The sequence below is a fragment of the Sceloporus occidentalis genome, unplaced genomic scaffold (genome assembly GCF_023333645.1).
Source record: "Sceloporus occidentalis isolate IW3139 unplaced genomic scaffold, rSceOcc1.0.p SCAF_3, whole genome shotgun sequence".
NCBI classification, from domain to species: domain Eukaryota; kingdom Metazoa; phylum Chordata; class Lepidosauria; order Squamata; family Phrynosomatidae; genus Sceloporus; species Sceloporus occidentalis.
In genome coordinates, this window is record NW_028316983.1 from 117,985,893 (window position 1) to 118,009,184 (window position 23,292).

The 23,292-nt window shown below is 39.7% G+C and overlaps 1 protein-coding gene across 6 annotated transcripts in view; it reads right to left on the reverse strand.

Annotated features, from left to right (window-relative positions):
• LOC149316626 (ras GTPase-activating protein nGAP-like) overlaps window positions 1–23,292 on the reverse strand; it is a 280,129-nt gene that overhangs the window by 14,087 nt on the left and 242,750 nt on the right. For 4 of the 6 annotated variants that reach the window (XM_089515960.1, XM_089515964.1, XM_089515963.1 and 1 more), the window contains 8 exons: window positions 22,916–23,014; window positions 20,557–21,111; window positions 16,049–16,193; window positions 11,732–11,876; window positions 9,636–9,872; window positions 6,997–7,198; window positions 4,430–4,623; window positions 1,767–2,604 (listed from right to left, as the gene is read on the reverse strand). In XM_089515960.1, coding sequence (XP_089372086.1) covers window positions 1,767–2,604; window positions 4,430–4,623; window positions 6,997–7,198; window positions 9,636–9,872; window positions 11,732–11,876; window positions 16,049–16,193; window positions 20,557–21,111; window positions 22,916–23,014 — 2,415 coding nt within the window. The remainder of the gene's footprint in view (window positions 1–1,766; window positions 2,605–4,429; window positions 4,624–6,996; window positions 7,199–9,635; window positions 9,873–11,731; window positions 11,877–16,048; window positions 16,194–20,556; window positions 21,112–22,915; window positions 23,015–23,292) is intronic. The other 2 variants (XM_089515961.1, XM_089515962.1) reach the window with 1 other exon arrangement.

Sequence of the window (23,292 nt, forward strand, 5' to 3'; positions counted from 1 at the left end):
TAGAAGTGGAGTAAAAACTAATATTGCTGCATGTGGAAAAGGAGTCCCATTGAGAACACAATGACATTCTTAGCCTTCAGGTTTTGCAATGCTGTGCATGTGCATGTTGTGTACCTTCAAGTCATTTCTGACTTATGGTGACCCTAAGGAGAACCTACCATTGGGGGGGGGGTTCTCAGCAAGTTTCTTCAAAGGAGGTTTTCCATTGCCTTCTCCTGAGGCTGAGACCATGTGACTTGACAAGGGACACTATGCAATGGAGGCAAAGGAGGCACCCAAAAGAAGGAAACACTTGACACCACAGTCATTGGAAACAGGAGTGTGTCATTTCTGAGCAACAGGGATACTACTGCAATAAAACCTTGCATTAAGATTATCAAGTAAGTTACAGAAAGGAGTTTCTTTGAAGGTATATGGCTCTGTTTTTATGTCCTCACATGTAAGTTGCAGAGAAGCATCAATGACAACAAGAAGATATTGATAAAAGACCCTTACCAGCCTGCAGAAACAATAGTCTGGTTGCATAGTTCTCGCTGCCTTTCTACTGGCTTCAAGTAAGCACTTGTTTATTTTCCAGCCATTTCCAGGAACACCCCCCCTAAGGAGACTAGTGCAACCCCAGTGGGTGTTTGTAATAATAAAGGGTGTTTCATCAGCAAACACTGCTTATAAGTATGGAGGCATGCACATGTGCACACACATGGCAGATCTACATGATCCATGCACTGGAAGACCAGTTACTGGGTTCTGGAAAAGCACATCCTTATTCTGTTGCTGTACCCCACACACCAGTTCAAATGGCCAGTTTCATGGCCAAACCCAAGCAATGATATCCTAAATACTTGCCTATAGTCAACACACAAGGCAAACTGGCTACACAACCAGCATTCATTTTTATGTATTTGGCATTACTTTTCAGCAAAAATGTCAAGAAAGCCTGACAGTATAACACTCCCAATATGTAGAATTATTGAAACTTGCAAGGGATAATAATGATTCATATTTATACACTGCATTCAACCTGCTTTACCTACATCATTACATTGCTTATGACAACTCTGTAAAGTTTTTATCACCATCCTTCTTTCTTCCTGGTCTGGGGGACAATTTTACCTTATTTGATTTTTTTGAGGGAAAGCTTCCTCATTTCTGTCATTGTGTCTGTTCCTTTTCTCCCTCTGTGTAGTCCTCCCTCCCTCGCCCTCACACAAACTCTCTCACATGCATATTGAACACTTTTAATAAAACAGAACTACTAAAATTTCAGGTGTTCATCACCAAACCGCTTCTTTTCCTTCACTTGGGAAACTGATCTTATTTAGTAAATATGATGCAAGACATACAAAGCAATTCTGGTAGATGCAAACTATGGCACATATAGATAGCCCATGCCCCACCTGAGGAAAATCAGGCTGTCTGACAATATTTGATGTGATGTGATTTGTTTGATATTTGATGTTTTTACTCTGTTTTTTCCTCTCTATATGGTAATTTTATCTATTCCTCTTTTAACTGTTATTATCTTAGAATGTACGCCTTGGGCAGGCTTTTATTTACTTCTAATTTTACCGACTTTGTACAGCGCTGTGTATAATTACAGCGCTATAGAAATAAAGTTTAATAATAATAATAATAATAATCATGTATCCCTGCCCACTATGCTTCTTACAGGACCTGCCTGGACTGTAGGTTGTCCAATGCAAAGTTTCCTGCTTCTCTTACACAGAGAACAGAGTCAGAGGCACAAGCAGAGTTGACTGTCCTACCTGCTGGGTTTGCTGCCGCTGGATGGCCCGTACTTTGGGAACTGGGCTTTCCCGGGAGGAGGATGACTGCTGCCTGGACCGATTCCCATTCTGAAGGGGCTCTGCTGCCATTGTGGCAGAAGCTACAGACATGCTCCCCGTGCTTCGAAGAGAAGCACTATGAGGAAGGGATTGGGGTGCTTTCACCCTCGCACCCAGCCCTGCTTGGTCCATTTTGCGGATTTGGGTTTGCCCAGTACTATTCTGGCGAGGTAAAGCGATGGGCATGTGTTTGTCCAGCACTGTGCCCCTACGGGAAAAGTCTTCACTTTGTGTGCTGCGTTTGGTAAAGTCCTCCATGCTGCTATTGCTTGGTCCACTGAGTTTAAGGTCTTCACTGTTCTGGCTTCGGGAACTGGTGACACTCAGATTCTCCAAGCTGGAGTCCATGGACACTTTTGGCAATGGCTGAGGAGGGTTGTTAAGATGGTAAACAGGATTCTGGAAGGAAAGGGGCTGCAAACTGCCCTGCTGGTTTACTGCTGAGTGCAGAGGGCGCCTAACTTGGGGAGCACTCTGTGGAGTATTGTGAAGCTGCTTGATGTTTGCCACCTGGATGACTGAAAGCTGGCTACCAGATAAACGTACAGGAGCATCACGCATCATGGATCCAGGATCACACTGTGTGGCATTAGGATCCTGAAGATCCATCAGTGATATGCTTCGGACATTGGGCAGGTTCGTCTCATCATCCTTGTCTGAATAAGTCACACTCCGTGATGATGCCTGCTGGATCAACAGCAACTTGCCTTTGAAATAACCTTCACTTTCTTGGGGCGGAGACTTCAACTTCAACTCACTGAAAGATAGAAATGGTATTAAATTTAAATAGCTATATTAGAGGTTGGTGTCTACAACAATGCATTAAACCTCCCTCTATTTTTTATTCAGCTCTTAGAAGAAAAATATATAACATAGGCTATCAGTTTAAGCCATAGCAAAACTATTGGCTGAAGATGCCAGCCACAGATGCTGGCAAAATGTCAGGAAGAAACTCTTCTAGAACATGGCCACATAGCCCGAATACCCCACAAAAAGCTATGGATGCCAGCCATGAAAGCCTTCGACTCCACAATAGCAAAACTGATCAAATCTGAACCATTTTCAGTTTATTTTTTTTCAGACGTTCCATTGTTGTCTGAGAAACCAACAGGTTTTTTTTTTTCATATCAGAGCATGAAAATAAAGTGTACGTCAGAATCTATAGTTAAAGCTCTACTGTCACACTACATGAAGCCAAGGAAACAAATTATTAATGCACCGTACGTGATTTCCAATTAAAAAGGAAACAGAGTCAGACATTTTACTAGGCTACAGGTTCCAAAATACACTGAAGACTCCTAAGTGAAATAAGGAATTTATTTCAATAGCTGTCTCTCACAACCATTAGGTGCTAAGAGTGAACTGTCAATAGCCTGGCATTAATTTATTATAGCCATCACAATCCACCAGTTTTATTTCAGAAACACTAGAGCAAATTCACAATGGCAGATTCACCCATAAGAATGTGTGAAAAGATAGTAACAGGGAAAAACATAGCCCCATTTTGTTTTCTATTATTTATGGTATGGATAAAAGATGTAAGTTGTGTTACGGGACAAAAACCACAGCCACAAAAATGGATACAGCCTGCCCAGACATATCTATATTATAATTTGTAGCTTAAAGTAAAAGCTCTAGTTTGCTTTACATGGTATAGCTTGCTCACATGGTTGATCAAAGGCAATTCTTATGTGACACAGACAATTAGCTATTTATCATTTTGCATCAAAGAATCTTGAAAAGATGTAGCATAGTGCCCTTAGTCATTGTTGTGGGACAGGGACTACTATGCGATTAGAACTAATGAAGCATAGTAGGTAGAAGCCTAATCTGTGATCCACAATGCACCCTACTCTAAGGGGTAATATGAGTGGTTCACCTTAAAAGCGTGTTGCAAGCATTACTGAGATAGTGACTGTGAAGTACTGCAAACATATTTATGCATTATTTGTGTTGGAGACCATTAATATAGGTGACCCAATATTTGAGATGCCAGATTTGCCAAGACCATTACTAGGCAATACAGTTTGATTACAAGATATACAATTATCACATTGTCCCCTACCACTCTACTGTTTTGGTACAAACAGTAACAGCAGTGTCAAAGAACTGATTAATTATAAAGAACTAGTAAATTGAGATGGCAGAATTTTGGAGTGTATCACTTCAGTCTGTATGTGAGGGTGCCCTCTTTTTCAATGATACTCTTTCTAAAAACAATAGTCCAGACTCTGATTTCAGGTGAGGTGCTCTAGTTCAGGTTGACAAAACATAAGCTCTCCATTTGGTGATCCCATTATGAAATCTCCAGCTCTCACACAGCAGAGCCAGAAGAGACTTATGCTTTGGAAAGTTGCCTGCAAGTCAGAGCAGACAGTTGTGGCCTAGAAGATTCATTTGAGCATGAGATGTACTCACATCTTAAAACTCTGGTTATAAGCAAAGGCGCTTGTAACAAGAGCCAGTTGGCCCAGCTACTTTGAATGCTAGTGATACTGTTTCCTGAGATGACTGATCAACCTTAAGATGAGCAGGTGTATTCTAGCACTAAAGAGACCTATGAATATTCAGGCAGAGCATACCTGTCAGCAGGGTCCTCAAATATTTTTTGCAGCCCTGACAAGAGGCTGACGTTGGGACTTGAATTGTGATCTGCCAGACGTCTCAACTGCTGTTGAACTGGTGTAGGGTTTGTTGTAGCCTTCGCGATGTCTGTGAGGATGCGTGGCAAGGGTCCCAGTTTTTCTACTGTTGCCTGTAGGAAGGAATTTTCACCCTGATTCGACAATAAGTACCGTGGAATCCACCATTTCAGGTTTTTTTTTGTTTGAATTTCAATGAGTGTTTTTTTTTTAAAAAAATGACAATAACAATGATGAACATAGGTGGAAGAGTGGAGGTTGGAAGGAAAGGTGGGCATTTGTATGTGTGGGTGTATGTGGCAGGACCACAATGCATTGTTATGGAGCAGCAGGAGCACGGCGACCAGACGGATGGAGGAGACGAAACAGGGTGCAGCAGACATTGAGGAAAGAAAAGGAAACAGAAATTAAAAACTGACCCCCCAAAATAAAAAGGTCATGCTCAATAAAAACCAAACGAATGCCATTCCAGTGCAAACTTGTCATGCAAAGCAAACTAAGTTCAAAAGATGGGGAAGACTACGATCACTACAAATGCAAATGAAATCCAGTAACTAGAGTCATTCCATTGCAAGGAAATCTCCAAGCCCTTCCTCCAAACAGAGAGAGGGTATTTTAGTCAGGGAAATGCATGCTGACATTCAGGGGGGTTGTGAGAACATTCAAAGAAAGCACGGGGAAGTGCCGCATGTAAGTGTCATCTATTTAAATCAGCCTTTGCCTCTTAACCGGCTGTTGTGAATGGCCACTATGTTTCTCTTTTGCTTTAAAAAAGAAGTACACTGATAGAAATCAGTTAAAGCACTTCCTTTATTGAATCCTAAGTAATTTCCACCAATATGGCCTGATCATCATTGACGACTATAAAATTTCAACCCTTTGCACCAGAAAGGAAAACACAAATGTGTTGTGGCATTTTGCTGTTATTGTGGGCCTTCAAGTCATCTCCAGCTTATAGCGATCCTAAGGCAAAATTATCATGGGGTTTTCTCAGCATTTTTCTTCAGAGGAGGTTTGCCATTGCCATTCTCTGATGCTGGGAGAGTGTGACTTGCCCAAGGTCACCCAATGAGTTTGCATGGCTGAACCTTGGTCTCCAGAATCACAGTCCAATGGTCAAACTGGCCTTTTACCTCTCTTCAAGTTTACATTTATGCCATTCTGACTGCAAGAGCAGCTCTCACAAATTGTCAGCCCACTTTTTCATCTGCAATTGAAACAAATCTTCAGCTTTAAGTAGCTTCATGCAGCTAAATCAGTGGGAAGCACAGTAATGTCAAGGCAGGCAGCCACTCCAGTGAACTTGGAGAGAGAACTTATTTAAACAAAAAATTGTCTATAAATAGCTGGGCAACTATGAGCATAAAACAAGGGAGCATGGGAGGGGGGAGGAGGTAGGTAAGACATGGAACTCTACATTTTTACAAAGGCGAAATATACAAGGATGATGTTCTTGCACATGATATTTGTACATTCAATTACCAGTGAATTTTCATTTTCTCAAACACAATAATAACTATGATTTCCACCATCATCAAAAAGAATTGACTATCTGTCCCATCAAGGGAAAAATCTAGTCAGGATGGTTTAACTGCATACAGTTTTAGACATTAACTTAGGGTTTAAAAACTTGGAAGGGTGATGGAATTAGCTTCAGAAAGCAGCGTAATCATGTGCAAAGATTAACATCCTTTCTTTCTTTGCTGTATGCATCAGGCCCTAAGCAGACATAATGTTCCCTAATCTCTTAGTTATGGCTCATGCACTGCCCTCCTCATATCTCCTCCTTTCTTTCTGCAACACTGAGCATGATGTTGTAGAGGATCACACAGGCTTAGTTGCTCAAAGCCCCCGGAGAAGGAATTCTTAGGAGCAAGAGGGAATCAAAACTAAAATAAGAAAGCGATAGACGAAATTGTTTTAAAATGGAATCTATAAAATTCAAAGGAAGGAGAGGATACCAGAATTTGTGAAGGGAAGAAAATATATGTAGATTAACCAAAGGCCAAAGTGTGTAATGGTTAGCACCCATTTGAGTGAGCATCTGTAGTCATACTGCTGACCCTTCAGACCAGGAGGCTTTGACCTAAAGTCTGATCAGGAATGCAAATAGATTTGGAGGTCAGGTACTCTTTAAAAAAAATGAAAGAAAGAGAGAAAGGTTAACTTTAGTAATTTCTCATGAAGGAGTTTTCTGATACTCCTTGAATTGTTGTTGTGTGTCTTCATGTCCTTTCTGACTTGTGGCAACACTATCAATATTCTTGGCAAGATTTTTTTCAGAGGGGGCTTTGCTTTTACCTCCTTCTGAGGCCAAGAGAATGTGACTTGTCTAAAGTTATCCAATGGATTTCCATGACTGAGTAGGAATTTGAACCCTGGTCTCCATAGTCATAGTCCAGTGCTCAAACCACTACACCATGCTGAATTCTATACAATAAAGTTTACTGTTAGTAGGATACTGTCAGCAATCCAGCTAGCCCTCCCCAGTCTCCATACTCCATTACCTTGTCCAGCTGACATACAACTTCCCACAGCAAAGAATGCAAGACAGCAATCTCCCTTCCCAGATCTATGTAGCCTTCAAATCCTGGCGTATTGGAGATTGTGTCCGCATTGGAAATTTCTACCAAAAAACGTTTCATGCCTCCCCATTCGTGCTCTAGAAAGTCATTCATAAATGTAATGTATTCTTCTTTGTTCCCAAATCTTCATTTTGGGGAGGGGAAAAGAGGAACAGAGGAAGAGGAAGAGAGAGAAAGAGAGAGAGGGAGACAAAAAAGAGAGAGAGAGAGTGTCATAATTTGGGTAATTAAGTTCCTTTTCTGGGGATGAGTGGCAGGTTTTCAACTTTCTACAATGATCACAGCTGCCATTTCTGTGACCAAATGGCAAGTTCTGTATTTACACCTCCTTCCAGGTAGTGGCTAAAGACAATAATTTTTGAGCAAGCTGAAGCTAGCGTTATAGAACCTAGGTCATCCATGGTATGTAGTGTTTCTCCCACAATATTGTTTTCAGTCCAATAGACTTTGTAGGTTTTCACAGCCTTCAGATATCTTTTTAACAACCAATATAGACAGATGAGAAATAATTTAATGGTCAAGCTGTCTTTCCTATCTCACTATACAAAAATCTGTTGAAAGATACTGCACTGATGTACTTCTGCTCAGTCAATACAGTGGAAATTCAGTCCAAAGCTAGGCATGATAATAAAGGCTCCTTTGCATGTAAAGTGCAAGTTTAATAAAATAAAAGTGCAAATTACAAGTTATATTTAACATCCTATATAGTTTGGTTTATCAAAAGCAAGATTAACATCAGTAACATCAGTAGGACTTGTGAATGAACTATTTATTGGGACAGAAATAGGTACGAAAGGGGAATTTAACCCCTTTTTTCTTGTTGCAATCCTGCAGAAAAATCCCTCTTCTGAAGCTAGTGTTTAAATTAAGAAGAAATACAATTGGTGCCACTCTTATCTTCTTTTTGCCTGCAAAGCAACTACAAGTTTCAGAAAGGGATTTTCCTCAGTAGCGTAACAGGAGGGAAATCATTGAATTCCTTCCTCATGGTTGTTCTTGATCCTTTTTTATCAGCTTCTTTGAAGTCGATGCAATTTTTATTAAAAAAAATACAAGAACACCCATACCCAGCAGATGCCAAGTTACATTTAACATCGGAAGCAGTTTGGTCTACCAAAACCACGATTAACATTTAAAAAACAAAAACAAAACAGTTCACAACCCAACAGCTGAAATGGTAAAAATCATAACCGAGTTAATGAAATTAAAGTAACCAATCTTCCGAAACACATAAAATATGGTAGATAAATAATTATAAACCTTTACAAAAGGAAGGAGTACATTCCTCTTTGTGTTTCATAAAATAATAGTGTGAATTCTTTACAAACTGTCAAACTACACTTTTATTCAAAAATCAGTAAGGTGCTTCCTAGAAAAGAACTATTCATTCCTTTTGTACTGAGTGTTTGAAGGTTCCAAATGTTCTGGATCTCCACCACCCAAATCATTGGAGCTGTCATCAGCAGCTCATGAGACATATCAGCTTGAGACATATCAAGCTGATGATCAAGGGACTTTTAGCTCAATTTGCTGTGGTCTGGCCTGCACTCCCATGCAGTGATTCCTTCTCCTCAAAGTCCATGCATGTTGAGTAGCCTGACATCATTGTCTTCAGAATGTGGGAGTGGGGATGCCCAAATTGCACCCACTTATTATGTGTGAGTTCAGGCAGAGAAGGGTAATCTTATTGAAGTAATGCAGAGGATGGGAAAGTTCATTTCTAGAAGAAGTCCAAGGGCCACGAACTAGAATCAGACACAATACACTCACACAAAGGATTCACTGTACTTCATGAGCCACATATACACTGGGATGATCTGCATATGCAAATACAAATCTGCACCTAAATTATTATACATAGGAGTTATAACAGTCAAATTTAGGCCTAAATATAAATCTTATTAAACCATTGGGAGTTGGAGACTCTTATTGATCAACTATGTATCACCAAGAGATCAGTTAGTAGACCTAATCTACCTTGTGCCCAAAGCCTGGAAAATTACTTTCAAATAATAAGGATACAGATATAGTTGATCCCAAAGTAGTTACAGTGGACCCTTGTTATACGCTGGGGTTTGGTTCCAAGATCCCCCGTGTATAACAAAATCCATGGATGCTCAAGTCCCATTAAATATAATGACATAGCAAAATAGTGTCCCTTATAAAAAATGGAAAATCAAGGTTTGATACTTGAAATTTATACCTTTTTTTGAACATTTTCAAACCATGGATGCTTGAATCCATGTATAAAACAATCAGTGTATAAGAAGGGCCAACTGTACTATGACAACAACAGTTTGAAAAAAAATAACTATTTACTTTTCCATGACTCATAAATATCATGCCTAATAATTTTTTTCTTTACCATACTAAGTTCAAAAAAAAAAAATAACTATCCTTTAAGCAGGTACATTTTTAAGTATGACATTTCACACCAGACTTTCGAATATTTTGACAAAAATAAGATGACAAGTGGAGAAACTCATTTGCGGAGCTACAGGTCACCATGACAATAATCCAGACATTCCTTAATTACTCTTTTCTGATCCTATGTTAGTTACCTTGTGAAGTTTGCCAGGTTCTGGATAACCTTTGCAATTAGTGTCAAAGTTCGAGAGGTACGGTCATCAGGGTATTCTTGCATGAGGTTGAAGAGACTTGGAGACATGATGGCTGGACAGAGGAAACGGAGAAAAAGCGAGGCACTGATCAGACGTTCGCTGATATCCTGCTTCCCCCTGTTGAGGCACTGCTGCTTCCATGAGGCAAATACCTCTTTCAGCTCCCGAGGAAAGACACTGAAAATCAACAAGGCAGGAGACAAACATGAAACTGAACCAGCAATAACCCCGCAATAGGAAAAACAGGTGAAATCATTTCTGGGTTTAGTAGCAGTCACTTTTAAAGAGACAGGGAGGGCATAGATGGAAATTAAAAAAAAAATCTAAAGGCTGTTCTTGTTATTAGTTTCAGTTATGTGACTTACTACATTGCACATGTTTAATGTGCTATTACACATATTTCTAAATTGTGACATTAGAAAGGTTTTCTTTCCCCAGAACCCAACGGGAGCTACAGCTGGCAGCTCCCTTATTTACAATGTAACTCACTACTGCCAAGCTCCAGTTGAAATTCCATGTCACTCACTTTTTCTCTCACACATTGCTCCATCGTTTATTGCATCAATATAACACCACCAACTTCAACCATATTTCTTTGTTGTTATTTAAAGCTGTCCTTCACAAAACTCCTCCTGCACCAAAAACTACTCTTCTTTCTACAGTTGGTTTGGTTTAATATTTTGGGAAATTCAAATATCATTTTCTTTGTGGCAGGGAAGCTTATACAGTGCGCCCCGGGCACGCTTTACGCGGTCTTGATCATATGCACTCAAGCCGCGGGGCACATGCAGGAAAGGGCTGGCATGTCCCATTCAAATGAATGGGCGCGTGCGCCCGCCGTGCCCGAGCCCCATTGTTTCTAATGGGGCTCGAGCATAGGTGGAATTCGCCTTACGAGGCAGGGTCCGGAACGAATCCCCCATGTAAGGCAAGGGCGGACTGTAACTCTAACACATCCCCTAAGAACCCCCAGCTTTAAAACATGAGAAATCTTTTAGCGTGATAATACAGGTTCATATCCATGAAAATCCTTGCATTTATTACTGGAAGGTGGAACAAAACATAATGCTAACATCATATTATACTGTTTGCCTTTTGATGAGACTGGGCAAAAAAAGCAATTCACTATGAGAGGAAATAAAGGAAACTTGGAGCTGGTGTTGCCACATTATTTTGATCCAGTTTCTTGCCACTACAATTCTCACTATATGAAAGCTATTAAATATTGACTAAGCCTGTCCTACCTTTTGCTTTAAGTTATGCTGGGTTAGCATGTGACAAAAAAATAGATAAGGCTTTGTGTATATCTCAGAGCCAGGCAACTTCAGTTGGTAAAGGGCACAAACTCCCATCACCAGAGCCTGAAAACCACTGCCTAAACTTGTGAAACACAGCAGCAGAAGTAAAAAAATCTCCCAACTTCTGCTCCTTATGCACCCTGAAGAATAAAATGTTAGTTTTTAAAATCACCACTGTGTCACTAAAAATGGTGGGGTATGTAAAAAGGGATAGCACTCTTCCCCTCATTGATGTGGCCTGTGTTCTGTTCACTCCTGGTATAACTGATAGGTTCACCTTACAGAATAAAAAAATAGATACGGAGCTAACCTTTTTGTCCTGTACTCACTACAGTACGGAAAAATAATCTTGCTTCTTCCCGCAAAGTGGGAAAAAAATCCCCAGGACTCAGCTCAGCTATAAGGAAACAGATTGAAACCATCAAATATAGATCAAACCTTTCATTTCCACAGTCAGAGTTCCACTTGACCTCTAAAAGCCAGTTTAAATCAGTTAAGCTGCCTAGTGCTGATGGCTGACATGAGGAACAAATCACTAAAACCCTTCCTCTGATAGGCTTCATTCCTTTCAGTGGTCCTTGTGCAGCTACACTGGCTGGTTGATTATGTGCATGGAATCCTATTACTTATTGCAACATTACATTCCAGGTTTACCACTTCTCGCTGATGCTTTACGGCAGGAATCTCTATAGGCAACTCACTGTTTGAGTAACACTCTTCTTCTTGTCTTGTACTCACCAGTAGGAGTTGATGATCTTGCAAAAGGCCAGCTCGCAACACATTTTGAGATTGGCCTGGTGATCGGCCAGTTCGCTAAGTGAACTTTTGCTGGGATCAACTTCACAGTTCTCATCTGACTCGTAGAGTGCCTTGATAAATTCACCTAGCAATGGGATGACAAGAGAAAGGCAATTAGTGGAATACTTTATTGGCCTGATGTTACACTCTTGCACTCTTCAACAGTAATAATTACTCAGTAGCAAATGATGTAAACTGATCACTCTCTATCACTAGACTGAAGCAGATTAACAAAAGAGTGTCAGGACTGTTTCAGCCAGCTAATTTTCACAAAGAAAGCAGAAGCCTCACTCCATTTCTCTGATTCATAAGGAACGCAGCTAGTTATAAAATGTTCTCCTTCCAAGTAGGGTAGAGAATAATTTTTGTCCTTCTCTGGCAATCAGCTTATCTTTGAAGGGGTGATATTTTCCCACCTATACCTCAGAGAGACACTGGTAGAGATACAGCTTTTCTCTTTGTTCACCCCGCAAAGCAGTACTGTGCCGTTCTAGAATAAAACAAAATTATTCTATTCTGTACAAAAAGCTCTCAAGGGTGTCCTATGAAACCAAGCAAATTTCTAGATCTCAGTGTTTCAGAAGTAAATCGGATATATCTTTCCTGTAACTAAGGAACAGTGGGTATACAAGTGGAGATTTCAGTAACTGGGAGTGGGGTGGGGTCCTTCTTTCAGCATAAGTTATCTCATGTGCTCTTCTGCTTTCACACACTAATTCCCTATTAAATTTAAAATTACAAGACATCTGCTACAGCCTGACAAAAATGCAAATTCTGCCCTAAAATATCCACTGGGCACATTTAATCTTAGCTATACACATTTCTGATTTTTAAAATGTGTAAAATTCCAAATCCTTTGCTCGCGTGCAAGAGATGGATTTTTTTTTGCGGGGTGTGTGTGCGTGCCAAAAATGACAACTGAGTAGTGCTTTATTGAAAGCATCTCAAACCTGGGGGCAAACAAAAGTTCCTTGCTTGGTCCATAGCACACTGACTTTTTAAAAGAAATCTTTACCCCTTCATTACTGGGACATTCATTTTTCAACAGCTGTTTTTCTCTTTTAATTTTTTAAAATGCTGTTCTCATTTGTTCTCACATTTATGGTTTTAGTCCAGACATGAATTTTATAGTTTTCAGACAGGAATGGGGAGTGTGCAATCCTCCACACTGCAACTACCATCATCCCATGCCACTGGTTCTGCTGACTAGGGTTGCAGGGAGATGCAATCTGGAGGGCCAAGCATTCCCTTACTACTTTCATGCTTTATTTTGTGAACTACCCAGACAGCTTTATTAGTCAGTACAGAAATGTAACAAAACCTTTTTATCTGGACTCAGTCCTATCTATTTGTTTTATTTATGCTATCTAGGGGGAAATCTTGTTGAAAATCTTTGAAAGACAACTTTAAAATCTTCTCAATAAAACAAAATAAACAAAATCTCTAAACTGAATGTATTCATTATACAGTACTGCTTCTTTTAGATTGTAAGCCTGCGGGCAGGGAACTGTTTGGTTAAAAAATAATAATAAATGTAAGCCGCCCTGAGAGCCATTAGGGCTGAAGGGCGGGATATAAATACCTAAATGAATAAATAAAATAAATAAAGGAGATAGGCTGTGCCTTATTAAGATGGTTTCCCAAGAGGGAAAAGCAAGGAATGCCGTTGCAGGTATTGAAAATAGAAGTACTGGTATCCCCTTGTGTCCAGGGCTGCTTTGGTCTCTGATTCTCCACACAAATATCCCTGACCTGGGTCAAGGAATCAAAACTAGTATTTGAAACATAGGCAAAGGCATCCCGAGCAGCCCAAAGAAACAAAGTGTTTGCTTGCACTACTGTTTGAAATTGCTTCTGTTCAACAGAGCACTTTGCTGCCAGCAGCTGAAATTGGGCAATTAAAGAAACAGGAGCATTTTGAGGACATGAAAGAGAGCAACTGGGAGCATTAGTAGAATAAGCGCTAGCAAAAGGATCCTGTAAGTGTTCAAAAAGAGCATTCAAGGAAAAGCACAGGTGTTTCAACACAGCAGATAACAAGCTATGGAAAAAAAATGGCACATGACACAGCAGTTCCTCCCCACAAGCCTCAATATTGTTTGTCATTTAATTGCCAACTTTCAGCACAAATTATATAAAAAATTACGTAGTCCCTTGGGTAATTTTAACGGGCTTTACCACTCCATACGTAATATCTATTTGCTTAGAGCTGCTAGTTAGGAGGCTCCATGGTAGTGCTTATATTTGCCTACCATTGCATTTTAGCCAGTTCATATAATAGCACATTTGAGGGTAAGACGTGGAATTTTATATTCTGAACCTTTGTGCAGTATCAGGATATAGGAATTGGGAGACATGGAGTGGACTAGGACTGAGACAATGTAGAGACAAAGAAAGAGGGCATAGTGTGTCCCACCACTCCATTATCTGAAGAGTGCATATAACCTAGATTATTCCAATGTGTTTAGAAAATCAGAAATAAAAGAATAGTTCAAGGGAGAGTAAGAGTAAAATAACAAGGATGAAGGTTAAAATATTTTTGCTCTTATAAAGTGGAAGTAAAAATGGAAAGGTTATCTCAAACTCCTTCATATTTTTGTTAAAACAGCTTGTCAAGCTTGTTAAAACAGGCTCAGATACACTTCTTCCCTGGTGAAGGCAGAAATATCCTTAATGTAGATGCAATGAAGAGAATGAAAAGTGCACACACTAACATAATGCCATTGTTGTGTGCCTTTGCAACTTATTGTAACTGTACGATTAAGCTATCATGGGAGATTAAATTGTAAATAATAATAATAATAATAATAATAATAATAATAATAATAAGTGGAGAAATGTTAGCTTAAAAATTTACCCTGAAATCTTGGGTTAACTTATCCATGAGTCAGTACTCATTTCCACAGGAGTCAACGTGGGGTGAAGTGGGGCGACATTACCTTGAGCGAACACATTGGCTGTGTTACTTCCCCACAGGTGTATGTCTTGATGTACAGTAGATGGAGAGTGCAGAGGAGGAGACTGTTATCACACAATGCCCAGTTTCCCAGAAGACATGGTCTCTGCCTCCTCTTCTTCGCCTCCTGGGCCAGAGGACAACTGCTACCTGGACATCTCACTCTCTTTGGTCACTGCCTGACCAAGAATCCTCTCCCTCAACCTTCTTTCCCCCACTCTCCTTGCTTTTCTCAGAACTTCTCTCTTTGACAAAACATCATCTCCTCCACTGGTTTCCCACAACCTGCTGCACTGCTCCCTCCTGTCATTTTTATTAATGAACCCCTCATGCCCCCCATCTTTCCTCAGCACACTGACTCACAATTCCTGTCCTCCCCGTGTCTCTAGTTGGTTTCCTCTCTTGTCTCCCTTGCCTCTACTTCTTTCAGTGTGTCACCCTCTTGCACGTCTCTTTGGCGCTCTCTTTTTCTTCTAGCCCAGCCCTTTGGCAGGCTCTGTTTCCCTTCTGCCACCCTCTCCCTCAGTTTACTGCTGTCTGTCTCTGGCCTCTTTGATGCCTCTTCTTCTTCCCCATCTCCCTCTGCCTCCTTTCTCTCTGTCAACACAGTGGTCCAAAGACAACATGCTTGTTGCTCTTCTTCTGTGCCAGTTCTGTATTCTCTGCACTTTTTGGTCAGAGGCAGGGCAACGGTGGAGGATGAATTGCTGACTACTGATGCTACCTGCTGTTCTCACTAGATGCCTGGTTGGCCTCTTCTCTCTTCCACCTACATTCCACAAACAAAGGCACATTTGTGTATGTTGGTCAGCTTTTCAAGGATCTGGGCTAAAATCTGGCAAAATTTAAAGTCTGGAATAACTGCTAATGTAGTTGCTGTTTTCTGTGCTTCACCCTTTACATTGTTTGTTACATGCTCCAAAGTTTTACCCTAGATTTATGCACATGTCATAGCAAATTCCATAATTTTGGGCCCAAAACCTGTCCTTGACTTATTCATGAAATTGACTTATAGTATATATGGTAGATAGTACAGTGGGCCCTTCTTTTATGCAGAGGATCCGTTCCAGACCCCCTCCCCCACATAAAGGAAATAATGCATATGCTGGAGTCCCATTAGAAATAATGGGCCGTGTGCCCATGGCGTGGTGTGGCATGCGTGCACCATCACTTCTTCCGGGGTGCGCCAGGTCTGACAACTAACTGTAAATCAAACAGGAAGATTGTGATCTACTGTGCATGTATAGCCTCTAATTCTGCAAAAGCAAATCAAAATAAGAATTAAAATGCCATTTATGTACCAAGTGCATCTTGTAAATATTTCTGTCCCACCAGCTTGAGGTATTCCTCAATGGCTTTGGTAGCTAGTGTATTCTCCCTGAAGATCAACACATCATGCTCCCCACAGCGATCAACCTCAGACATCACTAGATCGGTCAAGAAATCCTAAAGGAGAAAAGTTAGACAGGAAGAAGACGTTTTAGTCAATGACAAATTGTGCTGTGCTAGGCAAGAAAACTGTTAGGGTATACCCAGATGGGAAGGATAAAAGAACTACTCTACTCAGCAAAAAAGCTACAAGGCTGGATTGTGTGAGATGCAGTGCCTGCTGCAAGAGAAAGTGTGGGATTTAAGGACTGAGAGGTACATTCAAGTGAATAGGCACCTGACAGTTGATACTTTTTATATGAGTTGACTACAGCTTCATCCTATTTTTTTTATTTGATAATGAACTTTTTGAGGTAATTCTTTCCCCTTATTTTTAATACACAACACATACTTCCTAAATTTAATGTATTTAAAATCTACAGTTCTTAGCTTAATCAAAGAACATCCCCGGTCTTTCAGATGGTGTTGTTATTCAGAGTAGGAGCACACAAAACTGTATGTTTTACAGATTACTTAATCCAGGATAGGCAAGCAATTGATGAACTGTGTCAACTGAAGAAGCCTGAATACTCAACCATCAATGGAAACTAGTCCAGTTTCTCACCCATTGCTCACTCTTATTTTCTGGAGCAAGCAAACATGGCCCTCACAGTCCACATCTAAGGGCCCAAACAGACAGGCCAAAATAAAGCTGCTTCGGGTCACTTGGGAGGTATGCTGTTTAAATGACGCATCCATCTTAGGAGGCCAGAAGCTGCCCCAAAGCTGAGCTCCAGTCCTCTTAGGACGCATGTATCATTTAAACAGAATACCTCTAAAGTGACCCGAAGCAGCTTTATTTTGGCTTGTCTGATCGGGCCATAAATTGTCATTTGTAATCTAGAGCTACCAATAGGCCATGTCTGAGAAGATTATACCTGCCAGTAGCTCTGTTTAGATGTTTGGCAACTCTAATTTTGGAGGGGAGATGGTGACACACATACACTCCAGCCATGTTCCTACCACCCCTACATTAATGGGGAAGGTCTCAAGCGAAACTTCATTTGGCTGAATGTAGCTACGGTATTGCACACAGTTAGGAAATCTAATTGTAAAACATTAACAATTCTGTGGAGCTCTTCAATCACGTCCAGCCAAATAATAATAATAATAATAATAATAATAATAATAATAATAATAATAAATTTTTATTTATATACCGCTTTTCCAGTTACACTTTAGCATCAGACAACCCCTGCCAGTATGCAGAAGCTGGGAATACAGTTGTGTGTGTATGGCTAGAGCATATCTCCTTTTCAGAATTAGAGTTGCCTGAATGTCTTACATTATGGAGGTCTGGATTGAAATATCCATTTAGTTATGAATACTTGGGCATAGCACTGCCACCCTAACCTACTGTCACAAACTACTTGTGAGAATAAGATGAGATGTCCTTGAATGTTTCGCCATGAGCATCTTGGAGCAAGGCAGAAATAAAAATCTAGGGATAATATCTCTAATTGATTTCTATCAAGAATCAAAACTGGACACAATAAAAAGTGCAAAACAAGGATTTACGGTTATTTTCACATAGGACCCACAATTTAAAAACATATAGGACAGCTAAAATACGTAGGATACTGATTAAACAAACAATTCAATTATAGTGTTAATTCACAACAGTTAAGATCACATTCCATGGCACAGTAAAAAAAATACAGCACGCCTCATTAAAACACCTTTCTGCCTCAACCATTTAAAAGCTGAGGCCAGTTTAAATGGAAAAAAATTCACTTGCTGGTGAAAAGAGAGTAGTCGGCATTTTTGACTTTTGAAGTTTCTGAACAGTTTCCAAAGGCAGTCCTACACAGAGTGCATTACAGAATCCAAATGGGAAGACTGGGGAGCATATAATCCAAACAACTTCACTGGCTATTTCCAGGCACAGTGGAAATAAGTCCAATACATCTAAGGTCCTAACTGACTGAAAGACTGTATCGCCTTATATGAGGCTGCCTGAATTTTAAATCCTCTGGGGGAAAGTTTTTTTTTTGTCCCCCTATCATCACATTTACTCAGGACATAGGAGAGAGAGAGCCTTCTGAATGGCTGCTCCCAGGGGAGACTAGGCTGGCCTTTTCCTGCTGTCCTTCCATTGGCAGGTGAAGACCTTTTTATTGAACAGGCATTTGGTGATTCAGGTCTAATCTTCATTGCAGAAATAATAGTTTTATACTACTTTAACTGCCATGGCTCAATGCTATTGAATTCTGGGAATTGCAGTTTTGTGAGATATTTAGCCTTCTCTATCTCAGAGATCTGGTGTCACAACAAAACCCGGTTTCCATGAGCCATGACAGTTAAAGCAGTGTAAAATTGGATTATTTCTGCAGTGGAAATAAGAGCTAAATGGCTTTGTGGAAAGGTTCTTAATGGACTATGTGCTGCAATTTTATTATCATTGTCATGGTTTGAAATTATTTTATATTATTTTAGAGTTTAATATGTTTTATAGTATGTAGCTTTAAAAATTCTAGAACTAATTTTGAATTCATCTATCTTATTTAAATTCATGTTGTAAACCATTTTGTGAACCATTCCAGGGAAAGGCAGGCTATTAAATAAATAAATAAATAAATGGGATGTGCTACTGTTGTGAGATCTGACATCTTCAGGAACAGATGTACCTGGTACACTCCTGGATGCCACAAAAACTAGCCAAAGGTATACACCTGAGATTTCAAGGAGATTGTAATTCTATCCAACACAAGCTGAATCTCTATTTGCTGATCTGCCTTCCAACTGACCAGCAGCTCCTCTGACATCTCCAATTTGTTTGCCCTCATTCCGGCCATTACTGACAACAGACACTGGTTTAGTACTCAAACAGCTTATTCAGAGTTAAGATGAAGGAGAAGAGATAGAGGTGAGTGTCATCTGCACACTGGTGTCCTTGTAAGAAGGGTAGAAACATAAAGGCCAAAAGAAGAAACTGGAAAATTGGGGGGAAATGTTTCTCAATACTGTACTTCCCTTCGCCCCCGACAAATGAAAAAAAAAATGATAAGGAATACTTTCTTATAGAATGATCAATAAATATGTAAGACATATTTACCAATCACACATTCTTTCTAAAATTTATGTAGCACATACACTGTTATTCAAAACTATTTACAGAATCTCGCATCACTGTAATTCCTGATTGTGATTTCATTTTCTTGTGTCCTTTTTATGGAATGAGTGTTTTATGCCTGCATAACACTACTGGGGACTAAAGAAGACAGAATGATAATCTTTGTTTTACTAATATACAATGGTTAGTTAAATGGTGTCCTTTATATAAAATCAAGGTTTCCTTTTGGAAATTAAAAAAATATATACAGTGGACCCTTGTTATACGCTGGGGTTTGGGTCCAAGATCCCCCGTGTATAACAAAATCTGTGTATGCTCAAGTCCCATTAAATGTAAAGGCATAGCAAAATGGTGTCCCTTATAAAAAATGGAAAATCAAGGTAACTTTATACTTTTTTGGAACATTTTCAAACCGTGTATGCTTGAATCCGTGTATAAAAAATCAGTGTATAAGAAGGGCCGACTGTATTTTCAAGCCATCTGTGGATAAGGAAGGCCAGCCATAGTTTTCTGTATGTTTCTAAAGCAGCAAAGTGACTTTTGACTTGGTTTATATAACATCATTTTTTCCTGAAAATTTAAAATTTTAGATCAATCCTACCCAGAAAAAAAATTATTTTTCCATGTCTTCAAATTTTTGGAACTTTTGCATCTCTATGACAAATGTATGAAAGAACCAAATCATAAACCTCTGTGTAGATTCAAATCCTTAAAAATTAGGAAGACGTAGCAGCAATATGCCAGTGCAATTTTGTAACAAAAACCCATGAAAACCCCCCCACCAAATTCACTTCTCTAGATTATCTGAGGATAATGTTACAAAAGCAGCACTAGCTATGAATAAGGATGGATCAGAAAAGTAATGTTTCCTGTAATTTTCATCTGACGGAAGAAAAATGAGGTCAACTGAAATAAATAAATGACTGCCCATGTCAGGCTCTGGTCCAAAAGCATAGATGATTATAGCAACCTTGGTGAAGTTTACATTTGGTTCAGTGCTTAGACAGGAGATTGTCTGGGAATCTTGTGCTTTTCACCTTGAGTTTCATGATGGAGAAGGCAGGATATGAACATAAAATTAAAATACGTATTTACATTTAATAATTTATCAAAGCTGATAATTTAATGATTCTAAAATGCTTACCCTTGTTTATGAATTACAGTGCTTTCATTTCTAAAGCAATGGCAAACAGACAGCTGTTTCACTTTCAAAATAATGAGAAAAAATTTCTTGATTATGACCTCCTTCCATTTCTCAACAGCATTCAAGGGGAGCAAGTCAAGGGCAGAAGGTCTGTCTATTCTTACCTTTGCTCTGCCAGTACTCTGAAGAATGTGCACCAAAGCACAGGCCATCTCCTCTTTGTTCCTGACACTGATTACTGGCTCCAGGACAGAGCACAACACAGTGTAATTGTTGGTAATAAATTCAGCAAACTCTTTGTATTGCTCCATAGGGAGGATGGTGATGGTCTGGTATCGGGATTTGATCCGAATGGATGGCCCTCCAGCCTTCCCTTTATTAGGGGTAGGAGTGCTGATCGGGTACCACTTCTCCACAAACTGTCGCCCAGTCACACTGGCTACGGGAATGTTGACCAGTCCAACATAGTTATTCTTGTCTTTTTTCTTTTTCTTTTCAATGTCCTTGTAGATGTGGACAGTGATACTGTGGATGGGTGGAAGGCCAGAGAACTCAAAGTGCTCACCCCAGAAAATATTGTCAGCTTTTGTTTTACTTGTGGTGCGGGCAAATAAAGTATCGTCCAGGCACAATTCACAGAAGTATTTCTTCTTGGGGGCCAAGTCTTTGGCTTCAATGATCCAAAGACGCAATACATTCTCGGCTCGCCGGCAGTTATCCTGGAAGAGAAAATGGTTTAGTCATGCTTGGTAAGGCCAGGCCCCTTGCAAGGGTGAAACATTTCTCATGTAGTATTTTTGTTTTATGCAGCTCAGAACTTTTATCATTATTGTTGTTACATGTAAATACCCCTTTTACACTGAAATATCATTAAAGGTGTGGCGGAACAACTAGTTTGTACAAATTGCCTGAACACAACAGACAGAACCTCATTTATTTTCCTTAAGAGCCATCAATGAAATAGTCTATCTTTAGCTGAGGGCAACCTCACTTTGTACACTACAAATATAGGCTAAATGGGAGTACATGAATTAAGACTATGTGGGATCACAAACTTTTATGATTTTATAGATCAAACTAGTACCTTGAACTCAACCGAGAAAGCAACCACATTGCAGTTCATAAATAAATAAAAAACCTAACAACGTTATACAGTAGGCCCTTCCCTTAGATGGGGGATCCCACCGCATAAATGAAAATATGCTAGTGCCCCACTGCAAACAATGGGGCATATGCTCACAGCATTCACTCCATTCACTGAACTGTTGCACAGCTTCAGTGTAAGCTTGAAGCTGCATATAGCTCGCCCACATATGGTGCAGGCACACTGTTTGTATCCTGAAATCTTCCTCAACTAAGAGTTGGGATGCATCATATTAAAGCTGTTAAACTGTCTTCAAGGGTAGCTCTACATTGGCACAATGTATTGGACATATGACAACAGATTGGTCATTAGTTTTTTATAAAGTGAAGCCAAAAGGGTTCATTCTTGGGCATGGCAGTTACTTCATCAATTGAAAACACTGCTAAATCTAGGGGTAGTCTCAAGTGATGGGCCTGATACTTAAGGTAGAATGTAGCCCTATCAAATCCAGACATGCTTTTAATCAGCATATGACTACACATTTGCACATGTTTGCCCCATGCACAAAATCTGTATCTGTGCCTTTTTATGATTAAGTTTAGTTCAAAATGTTCAGGTCGGCTAGCTGATAATTAGCATACTGATGACACCATGGTTCAAAACCTAGAACAACCCCACCTGGCACCATACAGATGTTAAATAAGGACAGCAGATAATGAGAAACAAGGCAGAATGCTCACTGGGGAAGAGCCACTGCTATCTTCTAGAACTGTTCTGAGAGGCAGAAATAGTGCCACCACACACACACACAGTACTCTCACCCACAGGCTACACAAGCAGTAGGAATGGGATCACACTTCTTCTGTTTCTCCCTAGCATAGGTTGTCTGTTTGGGAAATGAAGACATTTTTTGTCCTAAACTACAACTAGAAGCTGGGTTTAAATAGATCTATAGAGCAGATAGTAAAATGCACCATTAATAAAATTATAACACTGGGACTGCCAAAAAGAGTCATCATTCTAGAAACTGATTCTCAATATGACATAGTTTAACTCTGGATAACCTTTCTTTTAAAATGTGAACATAAAAATTCAGAATTATTAGCATATGTCTTTGGGCTGTTTTGCAAAAGAAAAAGGTCTTGACTGCTAAACCCAGGGACTTTTTCAATAATACAGACAATGACAAAGTCTCCTGGAGAAGAGAATCATTAGCAAGGCTGACAGAAGACAGTGTGTTAAAGACCTAATCTATTACACTTTAGTATAAATCTCAGCAGGATGCAATTTGGCATTATTGAGCCATTATTCTCTTGGGGCAGCTAGAAGGTTGCTATCAACCTAATTAAGTGGGTATGTTGCTTGGGGAAGATGAACACAATTATGCAGGGTGCATTTTACCACTGGATGCTTTCCTAAAGTGACACCATATATGGTACCTTGTTAGGCTGGATTGCCCTACGCAGGTTTTCCATCCACTTGTCTCTTTCGGCAGCAGAAGAACAGCTGAAGCATTTACTGCCACTAGAGTAGGTTACCTAAGATATATTAAGAAAACGTAGAATCAGTCAACTCATGACCGAGGTAGCAATTTGCATACCAGGATGCCTTGCAAATAAACACCTTATATACCTTACAAACAATCCAAGAATCATGTCTATGCTAAATGAAACAAACTAACTATGAACAGAAACAAAGATTGATTTCACATACATTATCATGAGCATCAAAGAGTAGGAGAGTAAAAGGAATTGAAAGCTATGTATGTTTTCCTCCCCACCCCAATTTACAAACTTCGGAGATCTCACTTGAAAAG